Source organism: Rhinoraja longicauda, chromosome 1, assembly GCF_053455715.1.
Source record: "Rhinoraja longicauda isolate Sanriku21f chromosome 1, sRhiLon1.1, whole genome shotgun sequence".
NCBI lineage: Eukaryota > Metazoa > Chordata > Chondrichthyes > Rajiformes > Arhynchobatidae > Rhinoraja > Rhinoraja longicauda.
This window is the reverse complement of record NC_135953.1, coordinates 63,028,756-63,044,366: the sequence shown is the minus strand read 5'-3', so window position 1 is coordinate 63,044,366 and position 15,611 is coordinate 63,028,756. Positions and strand designations below refer to the sequence as shown.

Here is a 15,611-nt window from a genome sequence, read left to right as displayed (position 1 = left end):
AGTATCTATCAATATTTTTTGTTATATCAGAGAAAACAAAGTCAAAAGCACTGCATAAGCTTACCTGTTTTAAAACTTCTATTAAAACTAAGCAAAAAATGAAATCTATAGCTAAGTCTCTTCGTTCAAGCAAATAATCTCTATCACGATGTTGTTCGTCCCTGAAAAAGAAAACATTGGAAGAGTGTCACCTTACAATTGTTTCTTGTTCTATGTTCTGATTTTATGACAAGAAAATCATAGCATCGACAATAATACTTCTTTCTGTACATGTGATTGTACCAAACACAATTATTTAAATTAATTAGTTTTGGGCCATCGAGTAAAATGAAAAGAGATATCCTAGGGAAAAATTGGACAGCTTGGCAGACAATTTGGAGTACGATGCCTTATTCTATTATTAAATATGATAAAACTCCTTTCTTCAGGCACACTCAAGACTTTGGTAGAGCTGAACAGGTGAGAACTACAGAAAGGTATTCCAATTAATACTCTCAAAACTCATGTAATACACTTGTTTTTTAAAATGACGTTACATAGCAGCATAATAAACTTTGTGGTGAACCCGGTAACTTTCAAGAAAATGCTGAAATTAAGGGTTTGGTGTGGCAAAAGGAGAGCGGGAATCAGTTTTGATTAATCTCTGCAAAACTATCAGATACCACATTATCAAAGTTTCATTGTATCTGCACCAGAAAGTGAAAGATTTGGGTGGCTATCATCAATTATTATAAAATGTTACTCTTCATTATACCTTTTATTGGTCTTTTATTTCAGAGAGTAAATTAAGATTTATTTTTCAATTCAAATTCAATTTTCCTGCATAGGTTACCATTAAAAATACAAATACTCCAAAATGGCATACGGTTTATAGGACCAGAGGGATTTTCTCATTTTATATTACTTTCTCGCCCAGTAAGGGTTTTTCTGTAATGATCAGAAAATTCAAATGCCGTCCACACATCAATAGCAATGTTTAAAAAAAACTGGCTAGGCATAATCCAAAGACACCATAAGCGATCTATTTGACCAGGAGGTTGACCAAGCTTCTCATCTACTTACCGATAAAAAAATATTCCTCGAAACAAAATATTATGCAATATAACTGGACCAAAGTAAGAATTTTGCTGTCAAGTGTTTACTCTAAAAACAGTGATCGAAATTAAACACGCCGAACAGATATGGGCGTGGTTGAGGCTGTTTTCTTTGGAACCGAGACACTGAGAGATTTGATCAAAATGTATAAAATAATGATATTCCTGGGAAGGAAGAGTAGCAAGAAAAGTTTCTTTAGCAGAGCTCAATTACCAGAAAACACAGATTTAATAGAAAACATTGATTTAAAGTGAAATTAGATATGATGGGGGGAATAAAATGGTGGAGATTTACTGAGAGATCCACTAGAGGAGGAGAAGAAACCTTTACCAGATTAAAAAAGAGGTGAGCAACCCTTGTACTGTAAATGAGAATTAGAAAGCGAGATTAGTCTGACTAGCTTTAAAAAATATATATTATTGGCACAATAGAATGAATGGCCCCTTCTCTATAAAATTTAATGATTCAATAAATAAAATAATCAATCATTGTTTCCTTCACTTTTCTTATTTTTCTAAATAAGGATTAAATAAACACACCCTTTTGATTTTGTACTTGATCGTGGTCGATATTCATAGGATTCATCTTCCGTTCCATTCTGCCGTCTGTACCAGTCAAATAAGGTGCGTAATAAAGACGGAAGGCAGTGCTCTGCTACTGAGCTCATAGAGCTAATCACCTGCAAAAATAGTCACAAAAATTCTCATAATTGGAAATAACCTGTTTGTACAGTTCAAGCAAAAAAGAGTAGACTATCACTATCAGTATTTAAGTGCGCTGGCTTGATTGCCAACCCAACTTGAAGCGCTTAAATTCTTCAATGCTCTTGTAACCAATACTGGAGCTAACAGAGCAATTCTGAAGGCCACATTAGGATTCATTTGTGTTATTGATTTTCCTTATTATCTGAATGTAGGCACAATTGAGATTATCATCAATTTTTAAGTCATGGAGTCATACAGTCAAACTGGCACTTTGGCCCAACGTGCCCATACTGACAAAGATACCCCATCTACACCAGTCCCATTTGCCTGTTTTTAGCCGATCACACTCTAAACATTTCCTATCCATGCAGCTGTCCAAATGTCTTTTAAATGCTGTTGGAAGTACCTGCCTCAACTGCCTCCTCTGGCAGCGCGTTCCATACACCCACCACTCTGTGAGAAAAGGTTGACCTTCAGGTCGGTGCCAGAAATGCAGTGAGACTTGTGTACTCCTCAGGTGAGGTCTGCTATATGATTTTACCAAGTTGAATGCAAAACAAAGCATTTCACTGTTCCCAAATACGTAACAATAAAGCATCATTGAATCATTGAACCATAGAACCTTTCAGCCTCCTGCACTCCACGGAATAAAGTCCTAATCTGCCCAACCTCTCCCTCTAGCTCAGGCCCTTACGTCCTGGCCACATCCTCGTAAATCTCTGCATTCTTTCAAGATAACAACACCCTTTGGCAGGGTGACCAAAATTGAACACAATTTCCCAAATGTGGCCTCACCGACATCTTGTACAACTGTAACATAACTTCTATACTCAATACAATGGACCCATACCAAATTTACCAAAAGCTTTCTTGAACACCCTAACTGTGATGCTGCTTTCAAGGAACTATTGCTTTCCAACACTCCAAGTTCACTCTGCTCTACGACACTTCCCAGATTCCTGCCCTCACGGTGAACGTCCTGCCCAGGATTGATTTACCAAAATGCTACACCTGGCAATTTTTTAACAAAGATCTTAAAACAATGCTTATTGAACATGTAAATTGTGCTCTCTGATTACTAATGTACAAACAGAACCATAATGTTACTTAACCAATTATGAGTCACTTCAAGTGCATGACGTGACTAAGTGGGAGATACTAACACTAAATTCATGTATAATTCAGAAAAACTCACTTCCTTTGAACATTCATTGACATGGCATTTGACTTTGAAATTTGGCAGACAAGTGTAAAATTTTTAAATGCACTGTGTGCAAACATGAATTTTGTTCTGCAACAATTTTCCCAACGACAAGTCAAGTCAAATTTATTTATAGAAGCACATTTAAAAATAACCCACGTTGACCAAAGTGCTGCACATCAGAGACAACCTCACTTCCCTACTCTAGCCTCCCACCATGCTGTCTGAAGCTCGACTAAATATTGAACATTGGGATTCTGTATCTTATAGTTACGATTTTATTATTTTTTAATTACAAATCACTTCAGCCTTTCTCTTGAAAAAGTGAATAGCCTGCAACTTGCAATAAGATATAAAAAGTCTAATGAGTCTACCGCTAATGGCACAAACCAATTAATTATTGGATAATCCAAACTACTCTCCAAAGATACCAGATTTAAATTGCTGTAAAGATGCAATTAAACTATGAATGTATGTTAGAGGCTTTTCACTGCCACAAGAATTTATTTTACTTACCTGTTCACTTCTTCCAGATTTTTTTTTTAACCAGTTAGGAACTACTTGAGTATATAACTTTAAGTTCTCCAGGGTAGACACAAAATGCTGGAGTAACTCAGCAGGTCAGGCAGCATCTCCGGAGAGAAGGAATGGGTGGTGTTTCCGGTCGAGACCCTTCTTCAGACTGATGTCAGGGGATGGGGCAGAACAAAGATAGGATGTAGTAGGTGACAGGAAGACTGGTGGGAGAACTGGGAAGGGGGAGGGGCTAGAGAGGGAACGCAGGGACTATCTGAAGTTAGAGAGGTCAATGTTGATACCACTGGGGTGTAAACTACCCAAGCGAAATATGAGGTGCTGTTCTTCCAATTTGCACTGGGCCTTATTCTGGCAATGGAGGAGGCCCAGGACAGAAAGGTCAGATTGGGAATGGGAGTGGGAGTTAAAGTGCTGAGCCAACGGAAAATCAGGTTGGTTAAGACAGAAACGATCGCCAAGCCTGCGCTTGGTCTCGCCGATGTAGAGAAGTGGACACCTGGAATAGCAGATGCAGAAGATGAGATTGGAGGAGGTGAAGGCGAACCTCTGCCTCACCTGGAAAGACTGTTTGGGTCCTTGGATGGAGTCGAAGGGGGAGGTAAAGGGACAGGTGTTGCATCTCCTGCGGTTGCTGGGGAAAGTACCTGGGGAGGGGGTGGTTTGGGTGGGAAGGGACGAGTGAACCAGGGAGTTTTGGAGGGAACGGTCTCTGAGGAAAGCAGAAAGGGGTGGAGATGGGAAGATGTGGCCAGTAGTGGGATCCCATTGGAGGTGGCGGAAATGTTGGGATATAATATGTTGCATGCGATGGCTGATGGGGTGGAAGGTGAGGACAAGGGGGACTCTGTCCTTGTTACGAATAGGGGGAGGGGGAGCAAGAGCAGAGCTATGGGATATCGAGGAGACCTTAGTGAGAGCCTCATCTATAACGGAAGAGGGGAACCCCCGCTCCCTAAAGAATGAGGACATCTCCGATGCCCTTGTATCGAACACATCCTGGGCGCAGATGCGGCGTAGACGGAGGAATTGGAAGTAGGGGATAGAGTTTAAGTTCTCCAGGATACATTTCCAAGAGTCTTGAATGCCAAAATGATTTGCTGACTGGACCCATCTCACAGTTGCTGCAAATTCCTCGTGATCACATCACATTATTTTCTGCTGGCCACTAACCTAACCAAAGGCTTCCTCAAGCCTTGGTGCTTGTTTGAAACACAACCCAGTCTGGAGATTCTAAAAGCACTACACTACCTTTACAATCAATAAATTCAGAGTTTAACTCAGAAATCCTCATGAGGAAGTGTACAGGGTGGTCCAAAGTTGTCAGAATAGGAAGAATTATAATATTTCATTAGCTGTAAATTGTCTTATGAAATCATTAAATCATACTACATTTAAAGGTATTTTGTAGCATTGGCCTGTAGAAATGTTTTTTTAAATGAATAGTTGACTTAAATCATTCAGGTTTCCCAAGTCACTGATCAGAAAATCATTTATTTAAAACTTTCCCAACAAAGGATGAGCTACACCAAGAGAATGCATTTGTTTCCCTTTCCTTTCTACCTTCCATTAAAAAAAATCCTGCCACTATATTTTGCGAGAACACCAAGCCTCCTCCTGGAAATTCTCAAAACAATCAATCCTTTGCGACCATCTTGCTATCTTGAAGTAGATAAACTCAGTAGAACAAATATTAATACCACTATATCTCAGAGCATTAACAGAAACACTATAGTGCAATATTCGGCCTTGCATATCTGTTCTATTGATGACAAGGGACTAATTAAATTGAGCAATGCATGGGCACAAGGAATAACTGGACAAAAATGGGACAGTCAGATGAGAGAGATTTTATCGATCAATTGTTGATTTTGTATTGTAAAAAGGGGTCTTTGGGAGAGTGGGGAACTTGCAATGAAGCTGCAGACTGAATAACAGCCTGCGCGAGAGTAAAGAGCACTTTTTGTTAATCATAGAAATAGAGTTAAAATGGTCAATAAAAGCTGATGTTATAGTTAAGAGTTAAAGCTGAGTAAAGTCAAGTTATAATATTGAGGTTAGGCACATGGAACCTTGTAACTGGAACTAAATACTACACACTACAACTTTACCTCATCCACCAATAACGGAAATGTTTTATTCCCATATGATCGCTGATAGTGGGGTAACATACATGGTTCTCAGTAATAACAGAACTTTTTCTTTTAACTACTGTAATTACCAGATATTTCCAAGATTTTGATCCAGCACTAATTGAATATGTAATATGTGCCCAGGTTAAAGTTATTTGGGCGTGGAAGTGGAACTCGGAGATTAACGTTTTTTCTTAACTTTGCCACTTTCTTCCCTCCCTGATTTACATGCAAAAGCAGAAAGGTGCTGTTAAATTAGTTTGGGGAATTAATACAGTCCTTCCTCTAGACATCATGTACGGTAGCCAAGAATCCACAGGTAGTTCAGAGAATCAAAAGACTCCAAGATTAGAGATATTGATCAGGCAGACTGCCTCAGCTTAAGCAGTCTGACTGTCCTGAATTTTGCTTGCCTGCATACTTAAATAGCAGGTAATGACCAATATAAACTAGAGAAAGCTACTTCTTCATCCTTCTTGAGCCAGATCATTGCCATGCCTTCCGCATAATTATTTTAATAATTACTATGACCAGAACATAAACTAGATCAAATGTATCAACATTCCAAGAGCAGGGTAGAGCATGAATAAACAAATGAATAGCTTACTTCCTCATGTCTCAAAGCCTTTCCATGAATTACAATGTTTGGTCAATCAGTTGTGCAACTTCAGTAATTGTCAAGAAATTTGCTGATATTTTTTTCCAAAATGGTATTTACACGAAGATGATAACATTTTCAATAGTACATGTTGGATACCGGTGATAGATCGGTGAGATAAAACGCAAACTTGGTTACTGCTTTACAGATCACTCTGCCATGGTCACCAGGAACTCCCAGTTGCTAGCTATTTCAATTTTCCTCCCCACTCCCACCCCAGCCTATCCACCCTCTGCCGCCTCTCTGTGATGGAAAGCAAATGCAAACCTGAGGAACAGCACCTCATATTCTGCCTCAGTAGTCTCCAATCTGATGGCATGAATGTCGAATTCTCCAATTTAATGCTATCTTTCACACACACCTATCCCATCGATCTTCCTTGCATTGTTCCCAACTGCACAACTGTCTCACCTTTTTGGTCCCATACCCCATTTTCAATTCCCATCAAATCCCGTCATCTTCAGCCTCTGATTACCTGTATCATCCATGTCCAAGACACTATTACCTGCATCCCACACTCCCCACCTAACTCCATCCACCATTTTGCCCCTCCAATGTGGGTCAACTTATCGAATACAGTTCTTGCCCCCCCCCCCCACCACTTTATATGGCTACCTTCCCTCCATTCCTTCAGACCTAAAACATCACCTGTTCCTTTCCCTCCACAAGTGCTGCCTGACATGCTGAGTTCCTCCAGCAGTTTGTTTTTTGCTCCGAATTGCAGAATATGCAATCTTTTATATCTCCTTCTCCTTAGATATTAATATCTTTTTATTTTCTCACGAATTGAGTAAAACTGAAAGCTAGCAATGTAACAGGAACAAGCAATATTCAGTAACATGGAGAATGTTGTTTCGGTGGATAAAATTAAAGAATCATAAATTTCCTACTACAACAATTGCAACTCTTGATTTCTTACCTGATCAAATTGTAAATCTTCACCTCTTTGTAATGATCTGGACAATGGTTTCTCCTACAAACACAAACAAGGAAAAAAGTTACTCTACTGTGGCTTTCAAGTTATAGAAAAAAGTCAGCATCGATTGTACTTAAATTAAATTTAGAAAAGACAAACCACATAAGTATGCCATTTAATAATATTTACTGAGAGTCCTCAAAAAGAGAACATTCAAATAACACAAATAAAGTTTCCTCGACAAAATGTTCCTTTTTGTGTTGGCTGTTAGTAGAAAACCCAAGTGTGTACATCGTCAATTCTGGCAGTTGTTACTAGTAAAAGCGGCAGAGGTGGGCAGAGTTCACCCAATCCCCACCTCCCCTACCCACTTGTGTCTTGGAGTTCTGGGTAATCTGGTGTGCTTATGCGAAATATCAACTGGTGGTCAATCACTGCAAGTTATCACTGGACAATTGTTCAGCAGGTTTTTTTCAAGATACAATGGATTCCAATAGCAGAGAACTTGATTCATTTATACTGTGATGAGTTCCAAAAATAATTGATACCTTCTTAAATTCACTTTGTTTCCCCCTTACTTGCGACCCAGAATATGAATGGATTATGTATCTGAAAAATAATATTGACCCTCAAAGGTCTTGTGTACAAAAGTCACATTTATCTGACTTATTTTGTAGATCGAATTTTCAAAGAAAACATGGAAAAATATAAAGATGGATATTGGGTTGCAGTCAGGGACACCCATCATGATGTTCCATAGGCCAAATATGATCACAATAACTATTGGCCAAGTGAATAATTCCTAGGCTAGAATGTTCCATCACGAATGTCAAGATATCATATGCTTCAATGATCTCTCACCATTACACTGATTTTATTGGAAGTGTTGAAGAGCCATTTATTAAAGATCACAATGTGTCTGAGGAAATAAAAACATTAGTTAAGTGATGGTGGTGGGAAGCAGTAATTAGAGAAAAGAACTAGACCTAACTAATGGGGTAATGAAGGATTTGCTGGTTGTTCATTATCCTTTTACTAATACTGCAACAGGCCATAACAATATAATTGAGGCCTGTTTCATTGAGGCTGTTAGGTGACCACATATTGCATTTTGCATAAATGACATTAAACAAGCATTTTATGCCCTCTGGTTTCATGGTAATGCGAGAGCACAGAAGAATTGGAAGAATTTCCAGTAGAATAATGACAGCTTTAAAAAAACAAGATTGTTTTTGACACAATATCTCTAGTAATAGACTTTTCTCATTTGGGCATATTAATCTCAATCCAGTATCAAACAATTAAATTTTAAGTGTTGATATTTAGCATAATGGAAATATATTTCAGTATTTCAGGGGATGTCTTTAAAATTACATTTACTATTTTTGGCTAAGCAGTACTGATAAATTATACTACTCTTATGCTAGTAAAAATGGTTCACTTCTTGTTGCAATTAAATGCAAACATATCAGGATTCTAGTGAGTGAATAGACAACCAAAAATCACCAATTCCAATTTTATCAATTGTTTTCAGCAAATCACTGTCCACAAATTAGACCTCACCTAAAAAGCTCTGGTTTGTATTGGTATATTTGTTTGCGTAAATGTTGAATACCATCTGGTGAAAGGATATGACATCAATTAAAAAAAACATTTGATGTTCTATTCAAATTCAGACATTGATATTGAACCTCAAAGATCCTGCACGCATCTAATTTGTGAACATTCAGAAAAGAAATTGCTGCATTGAAAGCAAGTGTGCTTTCAGCTGCCAAGGGCATAAGCTCTAGAATGCACTCTCTACAATGTTCCAACTCTTTCCTTCCTTAGTACAAATTTTAAGGTTCTTTTCAAAAATTATCTTATCTAATATTTCCTTTGTTATTAAACAAAGGAATTAAATTATGTTTGCTAATACCCATGAAGTACATTGACGTTTTTCTACATTAAATAATGTGAAAACAAAAACAAAAATGAAAACAGACCATTTTTCTATGGCAACAGTTACATTGAAGAATATAAAGCTAAAAAAGGCAAAGAGCATGTACATAAGTAAAATTGATGAATATAAAGCAAACAAATGTTTAGTTCAGTTTATTGTCACGTGTACCGAGCTACAATGAAAAATTAAAATGCTAAGAGAACACTCAAAAAGATGGTGTGTTACTTGGAGAGAAATCTGCAACTGGTGCTATTCCCAAAGGTTTGCCACCATAATCTTTCTTGGTGGCAGAGTTGAGAGTTTAAGAGGCGCTGTGGGAGTAGACTCAGAAATAATTAACGCGCATTTTGTTACTAGCATAGACTGTGGCGATATGCACTTACATTGAAGGGAATGACCAATTCGAGCACAAGTTAAGAGTGGGATTTGATGACAGCTATTCCATTGACCATCATGGAAACATCCCCACATCTGAACATGATGGAAGATAGGTCATTGATGAAGCCAATGACGATGTTTGGGCTTAAGAAAATGTTCTGTACAACTACAGTGGCAATATTCCTTGACCAGGTTGACTGACCTCCAATAACTACAACCATCTTACTTTGTGTGCAGTTTGACTCCATCCATTAGACACTTAATGTAACCCCTTAAACGACCATTGACAAAATTTATCAGGCTCTTTGTTAATGAAGGGCAATTGCCTTTGTGTCACCTCTGGAATTAAGCGCTCTTGCGCATGTTTGAACCGAGGTTGTAGCCAAGATATTCTGGAAAAATCTAAGCCAGCTAATGATAAGCAGATTATTGACGAGCAACCCTACTGTAGCAACTTAACACAAGGCACAATAGTGTGTAACAAAGTCTTCAGTGCTGAAGCCAGAATATTGTCTCTCCCATACCTTCAGCTAGTAACTAGTCCTCTCAACCTTTTCTTCACCGTACGGGATTGAAATAACTGAAGATTGGCTTCCGTTTGGCACTGTACAATACTAACCACTACCTCAGCGACTATGATTTACTATTGTTTCGTAGGAAAATAGCTGCAGATGCTGGTACAAATCGAAGGTATCACAAAATGCTGGAGTAACTCAGCAGGTCAGGCAGCATCTCTGGAGAGAAGGAATGGGTGACGTTTCGGGTCGAGACCCTGCTTCAGACTGATGTCGGGGGAGGCGGGACAAAGAAAGGATATAAGTGGAGACAGGAAGACAATGAGAGAACTGGGAAGGGGGAGGGGAAGAGAGGGACAGAGGAACTATCTAAAGTTAGAGGTCAATGTGGGGTCTCGACCCGAAACGTCACCTATTCCTTCTCTCCAGAGATGCTGCCTGACCTGCTGAGTTACTCCAGCATTTTGTGATACCTATGATGGTCTTTGTTTCGGTTGCACTAAGGATTTCAGTTTTGCACTATTTTGATCTGGTTATCTGGTATTACTTATTAATTAATTGTATTTTTTGACTATTGAATACCTATTTTTGAGTTTTGTGTAAATGGGCATGTAAAACAACTGTAAGTAAGCATTTCATTTCTCCATTGGTGGTACATATGACAATTGAACACTGTTGAATTGACTCTTGGTACATGCAGGGCCCTTTTGGCATTTAGGATGGGTTTGCTCTTGGATACATCCTTCTAACAGCTACTTAATTATCCTTTATCATTCATGGCAAGATGCAGTAATACTGTGGAGTTTTTGTTTTGCTCAGTTGGCTGTGAGATTGTTAGCTGCCTATCACGTGCTGGTTTTACTGTTTAGCATGCATGAGTTGCAGCTTTACAATGCTGGCATATCATTTTTCATACCCCTGTTGGTGCACCCGGCCTGCTCTTCTCATTCCTTATTGAATCAGGGTTGAGCTGCTGTCTTTCTTGATGACAGAGTGAGTGATGTGCCAGGTCACAAAATTACATGTTGTGATTAAACAAAACTCTGTTATTGTTGACAGCCACAATGCTTCATCAAAGCCCAGCTTTTAACTGTTGAATTGTTCTGAGTTTATCCCTTTTAGCACAGAGGGAGGGTCACATCATACGGTGGAAGGTGTACAGTATTAGTAAGAGAGTTAATTTTGCTGTCAAGACTGCTACGAATGTTGTAAAGGACAGAGGCATCAGCATACATTGGAGAGGATGAGGTCAAGCAATTTAATCTCTTGCAGAAAAGGCTACAAAGTGCAAGAGCAACTCTGCAGATCAGGCAACATCTCTGGAGAACATAGATTGGTGACATTTTGGGTCAAGACCTTTCACACTCCAGTAGTTTGTGTCCTTTTGTGTATTAACCAGCATCTGCAGTTTCTTGTTTTTACATGGATAGCATACAAGGAACTGTAGATGCTGTTTTACAAAAAAAGACAGAAAATGGTGGAGTAACTCAGCAGGTCAGGTAGCATTCCTAGAGAGCATGGATAGCATACAAGGAACTATAGATGCTGGTTTTATCCCTTGTATTGGTTCGAACAAAGACTGCAGCTAAATCCTTCAGAATTCAGCCAGATCTGCTAATGTTTTGTTCTCCAGACACTGTGGTAATTTTTGAATTGTTTTTCAACTCAGTACAGCGTTTTAATTCAGCGGCTGAGGAAGGTGAGAGGTACAAACTGAATAATTTTAATTCCTCCTATTTGAACTGATACACTAAGCTTTCAGAGTCTGCAGTCATTGTTGAGGAATCTCACAGCTACTCCATCACACCTGTGCTTCCATCTAAGGATTGTGTTGAAGGAACCGAGTACAATGTTTTAAAGATATGATTCTCTGAGTACCATCTTGTTCAAATATAGCTCAACTAGCCAGTGAAACAGCTCTCTCAATTTAAACTCCATGTTCACAAGGAAGACTTTGCAAGATTACTAGGCTGGGTGTAATTTTTCAATGGCTTAATTCAGTGCCAAGGTTGATGTCAGATGGTCTGTCCTGTATAATACTTATTTTCTTTAAACTGTTTTTTAGAAATTTTGGTGGCTTGATGGGTCAATTCAGAAAGCAGTTAAGAGTCAATCATATATAGGTCTGGAGTCATATATAGGCCAGTCTGGGTAGGGGAGACATATTACATGCAGTAAAGAATATGAGATTTATTTTGAATGAGTAGGTAATGTACAGCTGATTAGCTAACTCATGCCATGCATTGTCTCCAGTTTAAATATTCATGAATTAACTCCTGCTGCTAAATGAGAGAAATGCAATTACCATCATACAATGTCGACATTTCTATTTCCCATAATTGCATCTTGAATTCACTGAATGAAAATGGCAACTTGTCAAAATAATTATCAGCCTGGTAACACGAACTCATAGCAATTAAAAATTGCTATCCGTCTAAAAGATTTTTGACGGAAATGGACTGTTATCAAAGAAGGGAACTGTCACTGGAATAAGGGCCTAAAGATCAAATATTAATATTATGACTTTGACTACCCCATATTTAAATCTACAGTAATGTTTTCAACATTCGTCTGAATTATTTGCCTTTAGGTATTGTCAATACTCCTCAATTGATCAATGGATAAAGCACAGAAGTCATACAGCGCTGTCAAAATGAAACAGCACTGTTCTTCAAAATTAGCAATCTAAGTAAATTAACTGAGTCTGCATTAATAATGGATAAAAACATTGACTTTCAGTCTGTTTCATATTGTCTCTTGAAGAAAATAGGATGATGCTGGCATACACAGCTAAGTAAAAAACAAATGTGTGCAGATTTTCAATCTTATGTTAATATTCATGCCTGAAACCTTGCAGTTTTTCTTGGACAAGGTATTCACTTGTAATGCATGTCCTTGTAATAATTATCTGATAAAAGAAAAATCTCACAGTTCAGGACCAGCATGTTTCAGTAAGGAGGGATAAGGATAGCAAGGTAAGGGAATCACGAATGATCAGAGAGGTTCTAAATTTCATGAAAAAGAAAATAGGAAGCAAGTGTAAGATTTAGGAAGATGAAATCAGACAAGAGTCTTTGATTAATATAAACGATGCAGGAAAGAACTCAAGCAGGGAATGTAGGGCCAAAACAGGCCATAAAATGCCATTATCAAGACAGATGAAAGAAAAGTGCAAGGTTTTTTTAATATGTACATTAAAAACAAGAGGGTAACCAGGGAGAAGGGCCAATCAAGGATAAAGGTGGGAATTTATGCTTGGGAGTCAGAGGTTGCAGGCAAGGTACTAAACAGCAACTTTTCAACTGTTTTAACCAAGGAAAATGATATAGAGGACAGCTAGATCACTGTGGGTATAAGAAGAATCAGGGCAGTTTGAAATTAAGGAGGTATATTGGGTCTCTTAAAAAGCATTAAAGTGAATGTCCCCAGGGCCTGATGGTATCTATCCCAAGATATTGAGAGAGGTAAGAGGGGAGATTGCAGGGGCCTTGACCAAGATCTTCGTATCCTCTCCAGCCACAGAGAAGTCCTGGAAGACTGGAAAGTAGCCAATGTCATTATTTTGTTTAAGAAGGGAAGTAGAAATAATCCAGGAAATTGTGGGGCTTCACATCAGTGGTACAGAAACTAACAAGAGATGGGACTTAAGAAAATAACTGCAGATGCTGGTACAAATCGATTTATTCACAAAATGCTGGAGTAACTCAGCAGGTCGGGCAGCATCTCGGGTGAGAAGGAATGGGTGACGTTTCGGGTCGAGACCCTTCTTCTGAAGAAGGGTCTCGACCCGAAACGTCACCCATTCCTTCTGTCCCGAGATGCTGCCCGACCTGCTGAGTTACTCCAGCATTTTGTGAATAAATAGAGATGGGATTTAGTCGCATTTGGAAGAGAATGGGATAATTTGGGACAGTGCGCATGGCTTTGAACGTAGCAAGTCATGCCATCCTAATGGGATTGAGATTTTTATGGAGGTGATGAAGATGATTGTTGAGAGTAAGGCAGTGAATTTTGTCTACATGGATTTAGTAAAGGATTTGATAAAATCCCTCACTGTAGGCTGATCAGGAAGATTAAGATGCATGGGATCCATGGTGACATGGTCCTTTGGATTCAGAACTGCCTTACCCAGAGAAGACAGAGGATAGTGGTGGAAGGATGTTATTCTGGCATACATCTGCAACGTGATATTCTGCAGGGATCTATCCTGGGACCTCTGTTAATAAACTTGAACATAAAAGTAGATGGATTGGTGAGTAAATTTGCAGATTACACCAAAATTGGTGGAATTGTAGTGAATGAGGAAGCCTGTCAAATGATATAGCAGGATATAGATCAGCCACTCATATGGGCAGTGAAATAACATATGGAGTTTAACTGATCAAGTTTAAGATGTTGCACTTTAGGAGGTCGAATGTAAGGGGAAAATATAAAGTTAATGGCAAGACCTTTAATAGTATTGATGTTCAGAGGTATCTTGGGATCCAAGTCCATAGCTCCCTGAAAGTGGCAACATAAGTGGACAGAGCAATAAAGAAGCCATACATCTGCCTTGCAAGAGTCAGGAAGTCAAGCTTTGTAAAACTTCAGGTAAACTGTATTTGAAGTATTATGTGCAGTTCTAGTCACCCCACCATGGGAAGGATTTTGAGGCTTTGAAGAGGTGCAGAAGAGATTTCCAGGAATGCTGCCGAGATTAGACGGTATTACTTTTTTAGGAGAAGGCTGGACAAACATTGATTGTTTTCCCAGGAGCATCAGAGGTTGGACGGAGATTTGATAGCATTATACCAACTTTGTAGATAGCGTAGACAATCAGAACCTAGTGTGGAAATGTCAAAGATCAGAGGGGCTAGTTTTGTGAGAGGGGTAAAAGTGTAAAGAACAAGTTTTTTAATAAATCACACACAAAATGTGGGTGCCAGGGGTGGTGGTAGAGCTGATATAATAGTTAGAACAGAACTGTACAGCACAGGAACAGGACCTATAGCCCACAATATCTGTGCCAAACATAATACCAAGACTGATTTTCATCTGCCTGCACATAATCTATTGATATCCCTGCATATCAATATTCTTATCCAACACTAACCTGCATGTTTTTGGGATGTGAAAGCAAACCAAAGCACCCAGAGGAACCCTTGTGGTTAAGGGAAAACATGCAAATTTCATGTCAACAGCTCTGGAGATCAGGACTGAACCCACGTTTCCCAGGCTGTGAGGCTGTCACCTTGATGCAATAGCAAGTAATTGGCAAGGCTAATGAAATGTTGACCTTCATCGAAAAAGTATGGAATATAAAAACAGTGACCTTTGTAACAAATTTGCTGGAGAGACCAGCTTTTAGTATATATTTAAGGAAGTATATATTTGCCTTGGAGACGGCAGAAAATCTTCATTAGATTGATTGCTAAATGACAGAGGAAGAACGATTAATCAGTTTGCTCTTTCCTATGAAGTGTAGAAAAATAAGACTAATTTAATTGAAACATGTAAGATTCCAAGGACGATTAAAAGGTGGATGCAGATTATCTGG

At 38.7% G+C, this 15,611-nt stretch overlaps 1 protein-coding gene across 6 annotated transcripts in view; it reads right to left on the bottom strand.

Annotated features, from left to right (window-relative positions):
* The window catches only part of fryl (furry homolog, like), a 275,852-nt gene that overhangs the window by 155,477 nt on the left and 104,764 nt on the right, over positions 1-15,611 (bottom strand). For all 6 annotated transcript variants that reach the window (XM_078398759.1, XM_078398756.1, XM_078398750.1 and 3 more), the window contains 3 exons: positions 7,244-7,297; positions 1,635-1,774; positions 65-161 (listed from right to left, as the gene is read on the bottom strand). In XM_078398759.1, coding sequence (XP_078254885.1) covers positions 65-161; positions 1,635-1,774; positions 7,244-7,297 — 291 coding nt within the window. The remainder of the gene's footprint in view (positions 1-64; positions 162-1,634; positions 1,775-7,243; positions 7,298-15,611) is intronic.